Genomic DNA, 17,343 nt, shown 5'->3' on the forward strand with positions numbered 1-17,343 from the left:
CTGAAGAGAAAGATAAAGGAGGAAAAAAAAAGACAACTATCGTTAAAGTTCTGCGACTGCTTATCGTTTCTGTATCCCATGAGGCAGAAATTCCAAAACATCAAAATATTGTGGCTAAGTTGCAGAACCAGCAGTTGTAAGCCCCAAATATTATTCCTGATTGTGCTGCGAACTTGCCATGTGACTTTGAAGATGTTGTTTATAACCCAGTTTAAAGTAAGCGCACGTATAAATAGAAACATATATTCAAAACACTTGGAATTTTTATCTTTTTCCTCGCTGTACCGCTGCTCCTCACTCTACAGATATGCTAGAAATCAACTCCTAGAATGCAAACATACCCTCCCACAGGAGGGAATCTGAACAACTACTACTCTGTAACCCTGCTGTAAGGGTAACACAGCTGTTCTCCCCATGGTCATTCAGCAGCAATCCTACAGTTTATATCCACATTTAAGGGCAATTTCTTAGCATCTGAGAATTGACACGAAGTAATACCCTCACTGAACACACCCTTCCCTTCCTCAGACGTGACTCCCTGTCTCGCTGCCCGATGCCCTGAGGCAAGTTTCTGTGCAGCAAGCTGGACAGGAGCACTGACCTGGCTGAAATTCCTCTTTTTTCCCATCTGGTAGTCAGCAGCACAACTGTTTTTGTCTGCCTGAGAGGGTAACCTCCTGGGATCAGTATTTTTTGGAACAGAGCAGCTCAGGCTACTTTAAATTGATGACAGAGCTGTGGTAGTAGAAAACTTTGGCACAATTCACAGAGCAGTCTCAGAATTGTTCTTCCTTCGCCTACTTGGACTGCCCGTACTTGTTCACTGCGCTGAGGCAGAAAACAGAGTTAAATCATGTCGCAGGCCTTCTTCAAAGAAGATCCTTGACTTCTGTATGCATTAAGGGCGTGTGTTTGAGAGCAAAACAATACCAGGAGCACAGCAAGGCAGGGAAAAACGCATTTATGGCGCACAGCCGCAGGGAGCGGTGCTGTATGGACCCATAACCGTTTGGGGTTTGGGCTGGAAGGGGCCCTGGAGGCCACCCGGGTGCCGCAGGGGGGGACTCGTCCCGCCGGTACCGGGACCGGTGCAGGGACCGGCACAGCGGAGGGCGGGGGGAGGGAAAGGAGCCTCGGCGGTGACAGCCCAGGCGCCCTCAGCCCGTGCCGGCCCTCCTAGGCGCTCCTAACGCTTCACCCGTGGCACGGCACCTTCGGGCCGCTCCGACCGAGCCCCCCCGGCCCCGCCGCCCCCCGTTACCTGCAGGCCCCGGGGCTGCGGGCGAGGCCGTGCCCAAGCCGGGGCTGGCGGCGGGGCGGGCCGCGGCCATGCGCAGCGCCCCCGGAGCAGCAGCAGCCGCAGCAGCGCCATGGCCCGGCCCCGGCCCGCTCCGCCGGGGGCCCGCCAGGGAACGAGCGCCGCGGGGCCGCCGAAGGGAGCGCCGAGCCACCGGGAGGAGGCCTCAGCGGGGCCGGAAGCGCCCGGTGAAGGCCGGGCGGCCATCTTGGAGGCGGGCGGGCAGCCGCGGGGCTGCCATGCCGCAAGATGGCGGCGCCGCCTTGGCTCCGCCCTCGTCATGGCGCCGTGTGAGGGGGGGGTGCGGCCGGGCCCGGGGGGGTACCGCGGCCACGGGGAGCCCGGCCCGGCCCGGCGGGGCTGAGGGGAACGGGGCTGTGCCCGGCCTTGGCAGGCGCTGCTGAGGGAGAACGGCCCTGCTGGAGCTCACGGTACGGTCTGAGGGTGAGCGGGGGGTGGCGGCCGCGCCTGAGGCACCGCCAGGTATCGTCGGAACTAGGACGAGCACAGACGTATTTACCGTTGGAATATATATAAATATTCAGTGTGTATTTACAGCTACACGCCATTTATCAGGCGGGTTAGCTGGCTCTGTTTTCTGAGGAAAAGCCCCCACAGTGCGTTTGGCAGCTCCCAGCTCCTTAAACCATGTTTGGCAGTGCAGGCGTGCAGTCCTGACGGCGGTGCAAAAATCCTCTCACGCGTTACACCGAAATCAAGGTTGTGAGTGGTGTTACAGCCTCTGTGTACAGATATCACAAAGGTCATCGCATTTTAAGTCCCTGATCCTGAATCTTGTGTAATCTCTTCCGTTTTGCCCTAGTTGTACCCAGCAGAGCTGGTAGGCCTGATGTCCTCCACCGAATGTTTCTCTGGGGCAGGAAAGCATTTCAGAGCACAACCTGAACAATTTGTCTCTTCATGGTTCCAGTGACTCCACCTTCCTTCCAATTCAGGGTCTAAAAGTCAGTCAAAAATACAAGTTTTGCAATCACTGCTGTGCCAGTTAAGACTATGAGAAGCCCTCCCCCTGGTTCACCCAGAAACACCAGTGAGAGCTGTAAGGTGGAAGACCTTAGGGGCAACAGCAACCTTTTGATCAAGCTTCTGGGGAAGCAAGTTCAGGTGCAGAGCCCCCAGGCTTTTCGGCCTGTGGGCCTATGGCAGCCTGCAGAGTTCCCCCTGCACCTGCCCAGTACCTGCCCAGTACCCCCTGCACCTGCCCAGTACCACCAGCGAACGCAGACGTGGAGATCCACGGCTTTCCCCAGGAGACTGTGCTAAGGGTGGCCCGGGAACTGAAGAGGTTCACGGGCTGCACTCCAGTAACGGCTGGTTTAATCCATAAATCAACACAAGTCCTTCAGGAGCTGCAGCTCCCCAAGGACAGGCTCTGCCAAGCTGTTTGCCAGCTTCTGTCTAACCACGACCATCTGCCTGACCCGTCCAGGGCGAGCTTTCCATGGCTTCTGGCCCCACAAGCCCTGCCTGGGCCCTGCTCCACGTTCACACCAGGAGTTTCGCCCTGAACAGCCCTCACTAAACTGCGGTGCCCTCCTGCTCTGTTATGACAACGTTCGGAGTAAACTGTCTCCTCCCAAACATCCCCTCCCTTCTGCCGCAGTTACACCCTTCTTGCTCTACTCCAATGTACGTTCCCTTTGCCAGGCCTGCAGGTCTGATCTCCAACCTCCTGCCCACTTCCTTTGACGTGCCATTTTACTCCCTTTCAAGAAGTCAAGTCCTGTTTCTTCCTTCTCTCCTGTTTTTCTGACCAGGATGGTTCCTGCAGGTGTTTCTCCCTCCCCTCTGGTGGCTCCAGGAAAACTTTAGTGACTGTCACTGTGGTTGGTTCTCCCAACTCACCTGTCCTGATGTATCTCAGGCGTTCTTGAATGGGAGGTTGCAGGGCTACATAAAATAATAATAAATAATTATCCGTATGAAGGATCTCTCCCTTCCCAGCAGGTCTGAATTAGCATCCTCTTTCTAGAAGAGTCTCTTAGGATGTTAATTGTCATCTGCCCCCTGGGATGTGTCTAAGCAAACCTTCTACCAGCAAGGTCTATTAGCATGTTAATGTCCTCCTCACTCCTGGAAGTCTCTCTGTATCACTGGCTTAATCGTCAAACAGCTTAATTTACAGACACAAAATTAAACTGGTTGCAATTAATCTCTACGGGCCGGTCACAGCTCGAGCTGAGCACAAACACCGGCCCCGTGCAAGCCACGCCAGCCCTCGCCACCGCTGTCCTTTGTTGACAGAGACGAGCGCACGTCTTCACCCGGCACGCGGAGGGACCAGAGTGGGAGGTATTTTACACTCCAGCTACGTTTGGAGGAGGAAATAGCTCCTCTGGAAATGCTGACTGAGGGGGGAGGCTGCCTCTAGCTCGGGCTGTGCCCACAGAGGCGAGAGGCATGGGATTTCCAGTGCGGAAACACAGCATGTAGCGACCACAGCGAAGTGCGCCAGGAACCAAGGGGCTGAGGGCCCCCACCACTGGGGCCGTGCACCTCCCGCACCTCAGCTTCACTCAAGGCGTCACACTGCCTCCACCGATTCTGCGATTAGACCTGTTGCTAATTAAGCACGATCTATTTTTAAAAGAGTTGCATCATTTAAATAAATTTACGGCCCAATTAGAAGCGAAGCAGTGCAGTTTGCTTAGACGGGGCTTCACTGCCTTCTACCAGGCTGACCCGACGGGGGGCCAAACGTGCTTCACCCTGCCTGCCTTACAGTTCTGCTGCAGCTTCAGGGAGGGAAACCTGCACCCACTGAACGATGCAGGGCGCTGGAAGCTGGATGGGCCAAAGCTCCAGCAAAAGGCTGAGCCTGGGTGGGCTCTCTGACTGCCACAAACAGCGTTTGAGGTCTGCGGGGCTCTTGCTGGGACCCTCTGAGCCAGAAGACGCCGGCCTGGATGCGACCAATCTGCCAGGACGGGTTATTTACAGACGCACCACGTAGCTGCAGTTGACGCAATTCCTATTCCTCCTCTCACACTGTGCCTCAGAGGCGAGCAGATGATGAGCCACCAGGAAGGGGGTGCTGGGGTCCTTGCCTCGCCCGTGCCAACGCGAAGCGGTGCCAGGAAGGAGAGGCGAGAAGTTTTGCTCTGCGTGCGGCCAGCAACCACGGCGGCTGCGCTGCGACTCGTGCGTGGGCGGCTCGGGCCGGGCCGCGTAGGGGAAGGCGAGTGCTGCCCTCTCTGCATGTGTGAGAGATGACCTTGGGAAAGGTGGCTTCAGTCACCATCCCCGGACTGGCAATATGCTCCGCTGGGAGCGAGCCAACGCTCTGAGCAGACAGATCTAACCTGATCCAGGCTTGGCCTCACTGGGACGTGCTCCAGCCATGACATCACTCGGTAATGCTACGTGTATTTACTACTGGGGGAAGGTGCGGGATCGGAGCCTGAAATCCCTGCTTTATCCCCTGAGCAGGTTAGGGACAGGAAGCAGCATTAGCAGCCCCATCCGGGTGTTCTTCAGGCTAAGAGGAATCAGGTTCCACAGCCAACACAGCCCTCAGCCCTGCTGTCTGAGAACTCGCATCCCCTATTTTCACGCTCCCCGTGAGACGTGCTTGCCACCCGAACCTCGGGAAGCTCCTTGCAGGGTGCCACCACCCCCCTCTTAGCTCGGACTCATCTCACAGCACTTTGCAAGCAGAGCAAACGGATACCTGGAGTCAGGTATCCACTGCGCCGTCCGCAGACGTTACATCAATAATGGATCAAGGGATTAAATGCAGAGCTGAAGCAACCAGAAGGGAAATTCAGACTTTTAAAAGACGTGAAATTGCTCTCGTTGCACGTGGAGCAGCGCAGGGCCTGAAATTCCACTGGGGGCAAGGAAGGCACCCCAGCCCGTCAGGCAGCCACGGGCCTCAGGCCTGGCCGGGACACGCTGCTGGGGCACAGGCTTGTAGCTGGGAGTCACTGCTGAGGACCAGACAGTTTTAGACAGGTAGGTGACAGATGGCTACAGACAGGGGATCAGAGGGAATCAGCGGTACGGCAGCAGCGTCAGGACAGCTGCCCGTTGGGGCTTGGGAAGCTCTAGAACTGGCGAGGAGGCAACCTCGCTGAGCTTGCAGGGGCAGAGCAGGAAGAGGGGAGTAGCTCGGTAGGAACCAGAGCTGTTGGAGGCCACGAAGGAGCAGACTGCCCCGTGGGAATGCTCCCGGAGAGCTGCTGAAGCGCACAGAGCTCAGGCGGCCAGGCATCCATCAGTGTGCGGGGGGTGCCTGAAGTCAGCTCCGAACCCCACGGACCGCTCGGGAAGCTCTGTGCGAGCAGCCGTCGCTCCGTGCTGCTCAAATCCATTGGCAAGCTAGAAGCCTAAAGCCTGTCATTAGGGATCATAAAAACAGTAATTAGACCAGACCGGCACGAGTTCACGCCCAGACCATCAATATGAGGCATTTACCCAGCAGCAGGGGACCACCGCCCTCGGAAATCTTCCTCGGCTGGGGACGCGGGAGGCCTGACGCTCCACCTTGCCAGTCACATAGGCACGAGGCCGTTTTATTGAAGAAGCCCGAGATGGCGTGTGGAGGTAGGGAGGTTGGAGCTGCACTACCAGGAGCATCAGCGGGACTCCTTGCCGGCCTCCCAAACGGCCGCCTCTCTAAATGCTATCTTGTTTGCCAAGCCCATCTCTCTTCCAAGTGCTAATAGGTGACATTAACTAAAACACGAGCCAAGCTTAAAGTAAAGGTTCTTCTAATCAAAGTTCTCCCGAAGCTTTATTCTCTTGGCTTCTTTGATGCTGGCACTTGACTTCTCACACAGGATTTACTCTGATGTTTGACTGTAGTAGTCATAAATCACTTGTATAACCTATTAAAAATAAATGCCCATCTTTCCACCCTGGTAGGCGCTGAATCAGCAGAGAACGGCACCCACGGTAGCACAGACCAGGTGTTTTTGCCCTGACGGTTGATGTAATGGCTCCTTCCCTTGCGGTACAGGTGCTGCAGAGCTACAAGGGGGCTCAGCCGAGGCGTTCGGATGCGTATGGACAGCCTGGTGCTCCAAAAGCAGCTGAGTGGCTGACATGGATGGTAGGCAGTTAGACAGGGAAAGAGTAACAGAGCAAGGACCGAGGGGTCACGGAGCTCCTTCCCAGTCAGTGTCCTTCCAGTTTGCTGTGGGACAGAAATGTGACAGACAGAAGTAGGCCTGACAGCACATCCCCAAGTGCCCTCATTTCCCTGCCCTCACGCAGCGTTCCTTCCTCCTTGGCACCAGGGTGTCGCTTTCCTTTTAGGAACTGAGGGCTCACAACTGTTAGCGAAGTGCATAATAATTGAGTACAGACTGTTTTTTTTCTCTTAAATATTGCAAGTAAGCTGCAAGGAGCAAAAGCCCTGAGGAAGCCTCCCTACAGGGGCCGACAGCCCGCGCTGCCGTGCTCCAGCGGGTCAGGAGGACACAGAAAAAGGCTTCAGCTTCCCCCCAGCGCTGATCTCTGACCGGGCTGACGCTGGGGCTGCCAAGGCGGCCGTACAGCGATATTTGGGAAGTGAGAAATCGTATTTCCCCTCAGCTGCTAGCTCGGAGGCCCCAGAGAAGCTTGTTTGCAGTGTTTTTGCTGAAGTGTGACGAGAAGCCAACCAAGAGGGAGGCCGACGGAGGGAAACGAGCACCCAAAAAGCCCCAGAGCCTTTATTTTTGACCAGTCGGGGTCTGACGGAGCGGGCCGGGCACAGATAAACGAGACTAAGCCGGGTGCGGGACGGGCTGACGGCAAATCCCCCTCACGCCGTTACTCAACGGCGGGCCGGGCGCGTGCCCTGCGCCCCGCGGGGGGGGGCGGTTGTGCCCGGGGGCTGCCGGGGGCCGGGGCTCAGGGCGCGGGGCTCGGTCCCCGGGGGCATTGGGGGGGGCGGGAGGCCTGAGGCGGCGCCGCCACCTCCCGGTGGTGCTGCCCCCTCCTCCTGTCACTCACAGGCCCCCACCAATGAGCATCCCCGCCGCCGGGCCACGCCAGCCAATGGCAGCCGCTCTGTGTCCCGCCCCTTTAGCCCCGCCCTCCCCTCTCCCGTCGCCCTCCGCGCGTTGTGTGTGTGTGTGTGTGTGTGTGTGTGTGTGAGGGGGGGGGGGGGGGCGCTGCGGCGCTGTGTCCCCCCCCCCCCCCCCCCCACCGCCGACGCGCTGACGTCAGGGCGGCGCTGTGCCGCGCTCCGCCAACGGGCGGCGGCGACGCGGCGGGCCAATGAGCGGCGGCGTCTCAGCGAGCGGCTGTGAGCGGGCGGCAGCGCTGCGAGCGGGGCCGGGCCGAGCGGAGCGCAGCGGGGCCATGGAGCGCGGGGCCGGCACCGCCACCGCCACCGGCACCGGGACGTGCGGCCGCTGCTGCCGCTGCTGCCCGCCGCCCCTGCACTAGCCCCGCGCCGCGCCCCTTCACCCGCCGCCTCCTCCTCCTCCTCTATGCGGCGGGGCCGGCGGAGCCGCCGCCAGGCCGCGCTCCCCCGCGAGGCTGCCCTCGGCCCGCTGAGAGCGGAGAGCCGGTAAGGGGCGGGGGGCGGGGGGAACCGGGGGGGGTTAAGGGGTGAGGGGGGGGGGGCTCGGTAATGGGGGGGGGCGGTAATTGGGGGGTGGTCCCGGTAATACCGGGGGGTTTCCGGTAATCTGGGGAGGGGTTATCGGTAGTGGGGGGGGTTACCGGTAATACCGGGGGGTTATCGGTAATAACGAGGGGTTACTGGTAATGGGGAGGGGTTCCCGGTAATACCGGGGGGTTACCGGTAACGGGGGGGGGTTCCCGGTAATACCGGGGGTTACCGGTAGGGGGGCGGGGAGGGGGGTATTTTAGGAGGCGGCCGCCGCCGGGGCTGCTCGGGGGCAGCGCGGGGCCGAGCCGCGGCCGTGTCCCCCCCCCCCCTCCCCCCCGTGCCCCGGGGGGCGTCGTGCTGGGGGGGGAGCAGCACCGAGAGCAGGGGGGGGGGGGAACAATGCCCCGGGCTGCCCGCTCGGTAATTTCCGCTTCCCATTTCATCAGCCCGGGGAGGCGTCAGAGCCCCGCGCGTGTGCGTGCGGCCGAGGCGAGCCGCCGCCAGCCGGCCGGGCCCGGCCGCGCTCCGTTATTTATTTAATTTATTTATTTATTTATTTACTTATTCGTCTGTTTATTTATTTATTTAACCCCCGGCTTCATCCAGCCTTTGTGCCCCGGGGAGGGGCCGCCCCCCGCCACCCTTTGCCCCGGGGACGGGGGGCGATGCCGGGGGCAGGCAGGCGGCCGCTGCCTCCCCCCCACCCCGGGGCTGCCGCCGGCCCCGAGCCCCCGCCGCCCCCCAGCAGCTGCCCCGCGGCGGGGCCCGGCCTGGGCTCCCCCTTCCCTCCCTCCCTCCCCGCGGAGGCTCCGGGGGCCGCGTGCGTGCGGATTGGCTCCGGCTCGCAGCCCCCGGGTGTGTTTTGCTCTCCGGTTGCAGGGGAGGGTTCCTCCCCCCGGCCGGCTCCGTACACAAAGTGCTCTCTCACCGCCGGGGACGCGGCCCTGGAGGCAGGGAGCAAATTCCAGGCAGGGCTCGGGGAGCGCCGTGCCCTCCCGACGGGGCTCCCCGGGGCTGCCAGCGCCGCGCTTCGTGGCGCCGGGCGCTGCCTCGGGATCCCGAGATGGGTGTAAACGGAAGGAGCTCGGAGCTGCGCGGGTTTTGCCTTTTTTCTGGTCCCTTCCCAAGGCGGAACGTCTTTATGTAACCACAGTTACTGTTTCTGGGGGGGGGGGGGGACGACACAACGCTCCGTGGAGTTGGGAGGGGAAGGGTAATTCGCTCCCGCGCGCTTTCGGACGGCATCGGTATGTTCTTTTGTGCGTGCTCCGCCAGGAACTAAATATTTGACTTGATTAACTTAAAAAGGAAAAGTTGGCGCTCTTACAGCACGGGTTTGCCAGCAGATTAAGGGTGCCCGCTGGAGCACTTTTAAACCGTTGTGGTGGCGCGCAGCACAAGGGCTGAAAAACCCTTGGCGTGGAATTGGGAGCGAGACCCACGGGGGATTCTGTGCCCCAGTGGGGGAGCGTTGGTGCTGCCCCCAGCCGTGGGGAGCGCACGATCCAGCCCCACGGGGTGGTCTCTGTGTGTGGGTACGCGCTCAGGGCTCTCCATCGTGCCTCCGTACCCAAGCCGGGGGCTCGGCTCCTCCAGCGCAGGGGTGCTGCGGGCCTCTTCTCTCCCGGGTGCTGGGAGAGCTGGGGAGGTTTGGGACTTGCCCCAGGAGACTTGGGGAGCTTTGGGACTTGCCAGGGCGCATCTGGCCTGGGTTTCAGCGAAGTTTGCTGCGAGCCCGTGCTGTCGGGCTGGCTGGGGCTTGCATCACCCCCGGCCTCGTCTGAGTGCGTGGCGAGGCTCCGGCTCGCGGCAGCCTCGGTCGCCTCTGCAGCGAGCGCTGTTAGAGCGTGGCCAGCACGCGAGCCCCGTGGCTTCTGCGCTCCGACTCGCTCCGTTCCCAGCTTTGTGTGTGTGTGCTTGTGTCTGCTCTCGGGCGTGACTGCGGAGGCCCGGCCGTACAGACGCTCGCGGCCGTGACAGGCTGGGAGCTGGGGGTGTTGAGCTTAGCGTTTCCCAACTGGTTTTGCCATTCAGTGCTGCTCTTCGAAGTGAACTCTTGTCCCTGTCTCCATTTCATAAAAACGTGGCTCGGGGTGAACTGATTTTCTTTTTTTACGTGCTGCTTTTTGGTTTTACGAGGTTGTAACAGCACTTTCTCAGGGTTAAATGTATGGATGGTCCAACATGGAGATTGGGTCTGGGGGGAAGAAAAACCAAAAAAAATCACCAAAAGACCCCCCCCCAAACAAAACCCCCTTCACCAAAGTGCTGGGCTTCATTTCTTCCTTCCTGTGTGGCAGACAACCCGTTAAGGTTATTTCATTTTCTACTTTTGTTTTAATTGACTAAATCCCCCCCAAACGCTGTGGAACAAAGCGAGGCGTATCGCGGTGTCGTGCGGCGCGCTCTCTGCTCAGCAGAGCAGACAAATGTATTTCTCTGGGGTCAGTGCAGACCGGTCGTGTTAATCAATACTGCACCAGCAGTGCTCTCTTTCAGTAAACCAGATGGGCTGCTTACAACTGGTGGTGATTATTTTAACTGTGTAATTGTAACATGGCTGCGCGATGACAGTGTTTCCTGCAGATACTTCAAAGCAAGGTTCCTGACAAGTCTATCTTCGCAGCGTTTAATCTGCGCTCTTTGTCTCTGTGTTGTGGCTTTTGGACACATGTTTGAAGTACTACCATTTTTTTTAACCCTCCTGCTTTTTTTTTTTTTTTACATTAAAAGAAAGCGGTGCCCTGTAAGAAGGAGGTGTCTCAGGCGAGGGGACGGGAGCAGGGTGGCTGCTTTCTGGGGGCTCGCGCCGTGGCGTAGATCCTCGCGGTGACTAAGGCGAAAAGGAGGAAGAGCGTTGAGTTGCCGTGAGGAAATGGCGGTATTTATTTCGAAACGGCGCCTGCCTGCCGTGAGCGTGCTCGGGGGAAACGTCCTCGGGGGCGGCGTGAGTCGCAGCTGGGACGTCCTCGTTGCTCGCTGAAGAACTCCTCCTGCAAGGGAAGGCAGTCGGCGGGACCGGAGCTGCCTAATTACATTTCATAAAATTAATGAGTGGCAGCTTTCTTGCGAGGCTGGCCCCTCGTCTCAGCCTGCCGAGTACCTGACTTTCCGGCTCGGCAGTCTGCGTTCGGCGCTGAAACCCTTCCCTGGTATGAAGGCTTAATGCAGGGAGGCCCGTGGCAAGTAGGGGCAGGTACCGGAGCTTTTCAGTAGGGCAAGGGAAATGCTACCTGGGAATGTTTGCGTGGTGCTGGTGGCTCTTCTAATCGCGTTGCCTTGGCGAGGCGCTGGCAGGGCGCTTTGTCTGCTGCCTCCGTCGTGACCAGGAGCTGCGTGCGTCTCCGTTGTAGAAGGCTGCCGGGAGAAAGCGGTGTCTCCATGGCAAAGGTTTTCGTGATAAACTTGCATGTATTTTTACCCCCGTCTAATTTAAACAGTCTGCACGACGCTTTGCAGGAATGATTTGTATGCGGCTTTTAAATATTTTCTCTTCCCTGCGAGAGATGAGAGGCGAGGAGCTGCCTTCGCCGAGGGCACGAAGCCCTTCGCTTCCCAGCCAAGTCTTATGTAATTTGTACGCCGCTGATGTGCCGTAATCAAAAATACTCGCGTGAACGTGAAAGGGGAGCCTTGTGGCCAGCTATCCGGAACGGCCAGCGCCCCAAACAGTGCGGGTTTGTGCAGCCACGGCCTCGATAAGGCCCGCTCGAGCGAGGCGCTGTCTCGGTGCCCCGCTGTGAAGCGGGGTAGGAAGCGGTCGGTGCCCGTGGGCCGGAGGCTGCCTCTCTGCGCCCCTCTGCACCTGCAGCTTTCTGCCTTTCCCACGTGAGGACGGGTGCTGTGGGGTGGTTTCTTGTGCGACCGTTCGGTCCTTCAGCACCTTAATTTGTCTGAGTCTGGGCGGCGGTGCTGGCTTCGTCTGTGACTAGTTGTAGGTGATGCCAATTTGTAATCCTTCGCGAGTGCCTGAAAAATAAAGAAAAAAGGGGCTTAAATGCTAGTAGCAGCGAAAAATCTGTTCGGCGCAGCGTGTGTGAAGAAAGCAGGCGCACGCGCCGGTCTGCGTAGTCTCCGTCAGCCGAGCTGAGGGCTTTCAAAAAAATCTGCTCTAATTTTTATGCTGCATGTGGAATGGCTAATCCCATAAAAGCCTCGCACCTTTTGACAGATGAAACGCTGCTGTTTCTTCACTTATTTGAGCAAAATATTTTTATAGACGGTATTAGCGCCGTGGCTCCAAGGGTAATGCAGCCCTTCCACGAGAAGGGTCTCGCTTTGATCTGGCAGCTTTCAGGACCCATTTCCAGTCGCCGCCTTCCATTAGCTCTGTTTATAGCGGTGCCCTCGGACTTGCTCTGTTTATACGGCTCTTCAGGGTGTTAACGTTCCTGCGCGCGCGAGTTCCCTTTAATAAACTGGGGGGATAATTGGGGTCAGCAAAGGAAACAGTCCCGTTTGAGGGCCCGTTTGGGTCTGTTGGGGGCTTCCCCTCGATCCTGGGTGCGCCGTGAGCCGGGCGGTTGGGCACGGGGAGCTGTGGGGTGGCCCCAGAGCGGGGCCGTGGGATCCCATCGCCGTGTGGATGAGCTCTTGTGCTCCTCGTGGTTCTGCTGCCGCCGACAGAGGCCGAAACCGCGGTCTGCGGAGGAGAGACCCTGCCCCAGCGTGAGCGACTGGCTGGGGTAGCCAGAAGCCAGCGATGTTTTTCTAGGTCAGGGTTGAAGGCGCTGTCGGGGCGGTGATGGGAAGCACGTAGTGCCGGCTGCGTCGCCCTGCCATATGGACGTGTGCGGTGCTGCCCTTGGCGTTCCTGCGCTGAATTATTTATCTGCCGAAAGTCTCCAGGCAGCCTCTTCGCCCTGCCTCGAAGAAAACCAAACGTAGCCCGTTCGTAGTTCTACGCTAAGCCTTCCGCTGCGAACCGTTGCAGCAGCAAGCTACGGGTTGTGCACTAGGTCTGCGTTGGTAAACCCGAGCTGACGACATCTGATACCTCGTGGAAACGTTGCGGCATCGGTCGTGCTGCTCCCCAGCCTGGGCAGGCCCCAGAGCGCTGGGGCTGCTGCTGGACTCCCGCGCGAGACGCGGCGCCTGCTCCTTGTGCATCGACCGAAGCCCGGAGGAGAGCGTGGAAAGGGAAGGGTCGAGCACTTAGCGTGTGTAAAGGCAGCCTTGTCTCCACGAGGTCTGGAGGAAGCTGACCTTGTTCTTACGTGTGCCCAGCGAGAAGGCCTCTCCTCTCCTCTCCTCTCCTCTTGCGTTGGCTGTGCCTTGCTCCGAGACGAGCGCTGTGCGCGTCCCTGCATGGAGAGCGGTGCCGGAGGAACTCCGGGGAGACCGGCAGCTGTGTGGTGCAGAAGGGGTCTAAAATCGCCTCCCCAGCAGCAGTGTGAAGCTGTTAATATTTTATCCTGAGCATGGCAAGGTAGGGAGGTGTTATCCAGGAAAAAAAAGAGCCCCGATTCGGAGGTAGCGGGCGGTGGGGAGCTGCTGCCCCTGCGCAGCGTGGGGCTGGTGGTGCTGTGCTGCTTTGGGCACCTCGCAGTGAAGTGTGAGAGCGCGTGCAGTCAGGAGCTCTAGTTAAAAAAAAAAAACAAAACAAAACACGATGCAGTAGAATGGCTCTAAAGGAAAATGAGGTGAATGGAAATGTCGCTATCAATTATAAATTCCTTAATTGCAGTTCGTGGTCCATCTTCGTTTTCAGCGGAGCAGACATGAAGGTGCCCCCTGCCCCCGGGTGAGCAGTGCACCGAGCCTTATCAGCTTATCTGGGCAGGAGTTCAGAGCTGTAAAAACCATATCCTGCTTGCACCTTCCAGCCTATCCTGTGACCTGCTCTGTGTAAACAAGCTGTGCCAGGAGCCCCACGGCGCTCGCGAGCGGCTGCCCTTCTGCAGGCCGGCTGGAGCCGGGGGGAGGCGGCCAGGTGGGGTCCCGGGGGCTGCAGCCCCGCTGGCCCGGGGGTACTACGAGGAGCAGGAATCCCCTGGTGGACTTCAACCCCTCGGACTGCCCTCTGCTCTGCGTGCTGGTGGTTGTTGCCGGTGATCCCAGGTGTGTGTTAGCGCAGCAGGGAGTGCTGCTGGCCCTGGGACGCGGTGACGGGGCGGCCCCTTCCTAGTCCTGCCGCCGGCGTGCGGGTACCTGGGTGTGCGGGGTGCTCTGGGGGGAGCGCATCCTGCTCGTGGCCGCGTGCGGCTGTGGCAATGCTGCTGTGCCGTTTGGTGCCCTGGTTGGTGCCGGCTGCGGGGTGTCATCGGGCTGGGTGCGCCAGGACCCAGCTCTCCCTGTCGTCCCGGGCAGGCCCAGAGCCAAACACGCGAGCCGGGTTTGGAAACGTAAACCCGCGCGCCTTGGAGGCTCGCCTTTGACTCCAGCTCGTGCGGCTGCTTGTCCTGCCCGCTCGGAAAGGACATCCGAGAATAGGCTGGGAGAAGGAGGGCAGCTGAGAACCGCTGCGCGTCTCCGCTTTCCTGCCTCGCCGGAGGCTCCTGGCGCGCTGGGGGCCGCGCGGAGATCTCCCGGCCCCTGCTCTCTCCGCTCTTCTGTCGGCGTTTGAGGTGCCCTGCGCTGCTCAGAGGTGCTCTGTTGTGGGGGAAGGTGCTGAATTAATTTGCCTTCCCTGTGATTAGCGCTGGTGCTGGGGTGTTAAACTTGTTCTGTGGTGAGCTGAGTTGCCTTTCAGCCCTCCCTCGTGCGAGGGAGGAGGGGTCGGGTAAGAAGGCAGCTCTGTGGCTTTTTCCAGGTGTGCTGAGCGGTGCTCTTTGCTTAGAAAGCCGTGGGTTAGAGTCTTAAAATGCTGAATGTGCTTCTGCAGCCTGTTCCATCTGCTAGCTTCCCCTGCTTCCCTCGCCATCTCCCTTCTGCCTCTCCCCCTCCTGGGATCTCTTCTCAGAGCTGCTGCGCTGCCCTGGTCCTCCTCTGGCCCTCCTCAGCCAGAGTTCTCGTCTCTAATTTTAGCCAGTCTGCCTTTTGATGTTTCCTCACTCCTCTTCCTGCCTTTCTGTTTCTCTGAGACCATCGTGCGTCTCCGTCTCCCTGTTGAGATCTGGGCTGGGCCTTTGCGCGGTGGGAGGAAGCGGCCCCAAAATGGGGCGAGCAGCCCAGGCGCTGGGGGGTGAAGGGTCTGAGGGACTTGCGCAGGGGGTGGGAGCTTGGGGGGCCTGCTGCCGTGGGCCTGCTGCCGTGGGCCTGTCCTGCTTCCCTCCGACGGCTCGTTCCCTGCTTGGGGCAGCTCTCTGAACCTTTGTCGCGTGGGTTCATCCCGTACGTGGACAGTGGGGCTCTTTTCCGCCACGCTACCAAGAACAGCGGCAGGCAGAACGCGCAGCGCAGGTAACTGGCTTCAGAGAGCGTTTGCAGAGAAAACGACGTGGATGCGTTTCGGCGCAGCAAGGGGCGAAGGCGGCTCTGCACAAGGCTGCGGTGCCCGGCCCGATGGTGCTGGTGGCTGGGCCTGGTGGGCTCAGCACCCTGCGGGCGCGCTGCTGGGCATGTCACGCGTGCAGAACGCAGGCGCGCGGCCTGGTTTAAAGTTCTTGCGTGAAAACAACAGCGTTCAGCCCCTCTGCCGCCGCAGGAAGGAGCGTCGGTGGGAACCCGGTCGTAGCAATTGCTGGGGGCTTGAAGAGGAACCTAGCAACTGCTGCTGCCGTGTGATTTGCAGACTTCTCCAGGCTGAGGTTGGTAGCTGTTCTCTGCGCGTTGTGTGGGGAGAGAGATGCGCGCGTTGTTGTGGAGGGAAGCGCGGAGGGGATCGTGTCTGGGCTGGCATCGGCGACTAAATGAGCCGAAATGAGAGCGGCAGTGCTGCCGTGGGCTCTGCACCAAACGATCCTCGGGGAGAGCGGAGCGTGACCGGAATACGCCTGGCGGTGCGGTGCGTGAAGTCGGTGTCTGTGGGTCACCCAGCCTCACCTGGAACGATTCTCGTTACCCGGCTACTTTCTGGCCTGACTTGCTGTTGTCAACAGTCGCAGCGAATGATTAACAAGCGATGCTCCCCGAGCGTGGTTATGTAAAACGTTAACGCGCTGCGTTCCTTCACATCAGCATTATGATCCGCAGAGGGCCTGGAGCCGGACTTCAAAGGAGGGAGTTTGCTTTATGGCTGAACCTCTGAGCAGTTTTATGTACAGGGTGGAGCGAACTCGCGGAGAATATTGCAGTTTTCCCACCGTCATAAAAAGTTATGATCCTCATGATTCAAGTATTGTTCTGGAGGCGGAGGCAGGAGACAGGCTCCGAGGTCAGAGGGAGCGCGCGTGGAGCGAGGTCGGACGTGCCCGCGCAGGGGACGCTGCCTGCCGCGGTCCCGGCTCGCTGCACGGTGCAAGCAGCGCCTCGTGCTCCTCTGCCTCTCCCTGAGGACCCGGCAGCCGCCTTCCTCCCAGGGCTTCTTCCCAATGCGGAGCCCCGAGCCGTCCCCACGACACCGTGCGCCAGTCCCTAGCCTGCTTTCCTTCCTCGGGCTCTTCTTCGGGGCACGAGCCGAGCGAATTAAAAAAATAAATAAACGGCTGCCTCTGGAACCAGGCTCATTCCAGTGAACTTCGCTCATGCTTCAGAAGATGCCCAAAGTCTCAGATGGGTTCCCTGGCAAGAAGGGCTGTGTAGGCTGGAGGAGGAGGGTGGAAGAGCGTGGGGTTACCTTTTTAAGCCTTAATGCTGAAAACCGTGGGCTGACAGTATGCTCCCATGCCCTGGGCTGCCTCTGGACCGCAGCAGGGCGCGAGCTCTGCGAATCCTGGGGTATAAAACCCCGTTCAGTGCTCCGCCAGTAAGTTAGAGGTGATTAAAGTAAGTCGCTATTCCGGTCTCAGTCAGATCTCTATAAATATTCCGAGGGACTCAGCCTCTCGTTTAAAACATTCTCTCCTGGGATGAGGAGGTACAAACGCGCTCTTTGTTTGCAGCCCGGAGAACGGAAGGATCACGACGCTCCGAAGCTTTCTATCTCCTGGAAAACTGCTGCTCGCAGGACGTGTGCTATATCCAAGTGTGCGCGTACCTGCGTTAGGGTGGCTTGCTTTCCGTTCTGCTCGCGTGAAGGATTTTATTCTACATACGTGAAAACTTGAAAAAAGGGCTGGCTGCGACCCCTGTCTCTGGGAGATCCATTAGCTGTTACATCTCCCCCTTTATTTATTTCTGTAAACACATGTGTGAATGTAAACACTCTTATCCAGAATGGCTTTGCAAATCTTCCTGCATTAACATATATTGTCATGGAGAATAATTTTCATTTAACCGTAATTTGCTTTATATTTTCCTCCCCGGTTGCTATAGAAACGCAGTCCGATGTGGCAGTGCCGACTGCCAGGAGCTGGGTTATGCGGTGCCTTTATAATGGACCTCTGTTAATCGTGCCGCAGCTCGCGCCGAAGGACCCGCCATCGTTTGCAGGAGGCGCTTGGTTTGTGTGAGGTGCGTGGGGTGCCTCGGCTCGAAATTCGGAGTTACTGAGGGCGCT

The 17,343-nt window shown here is 59.1% G+C and overlaps 2 protein-coding genes and 1 long non-coding RNA gene across 6 annotated transcripts in view; 2 read left to right on the plus strand and 1 right to left on the minus strand.

Annotated features, from left to right (window-relative positions):
• Window positions 1–1,567, minus strand: part of SPG7 (SPG7 matrix AAA peptidase subunit, paraplegin) — a 31,986-nt gene extending 30,419 nt beyond the window's left edge. Inside the window, exon 1 of one of the 4 annotated variants that reach the window (XR_005823864.1) lies at window positions 1,262–1,523. Coding sequence is in view for 2 of the 4 variants with exons in the window: in XM_040571769.1 (XP_040427703.1) it covers window positions 1,262–1,504 (243 nt within the window). In the remaining 2 variants the exon portion in view is untranslated. Of the gene's footprint in view, window positions 1–601; window positions 824–1,261 lie in introns of those variants that run through there. The other 3 variants (XR_005823865.1, XM_040571769.1, XM_040571770.1) reach the window with 3 other exon arrangements.
• A 48-nt stretch (window positions 1,568–1,615) lies between these two features.
• LOC121077016 lies at window positions 1,616–6,034 on the plus strand. Its single transcript, XR_005823866.1, has 2 exons — window positions 1,616–1,728; window positions 2,121–6,034. It is a non-coding gene; the product is annotated as an uncharacterized LOC121077016 (long non-coding RNA).
• A 9,679-nt stretch (window positions 6,035–15,713) lies between these two features.
• The window catches only part of ANKRD11 (ankyrin repeat domain 11), a 117,126-nt gene continuing 115,496 nt past the window's right edge, over window positions 15,714–17,343 (plus strand). The window contains 1 exon segment of the mRNA XM_040571406.1: window positions 15,714–15,724. The gene's annotated coding sequence lies outside the window, so the exon portion shown is untranslated.

Source organism: Cygnus olor, chromosome 12, assembly GCF_009769625.2.
Source record: "Cygnus olor isolate bCygOlo1 chromosome 12, bCygOlo1.pri.v2, whole genome shotgun sequence".
Classification (NCBI taxonomy): Eukaryota; Metazoa; Chordata; class Aves; order Anseriformes; family Anatidae; genus Cygnus; species Cygnus olor.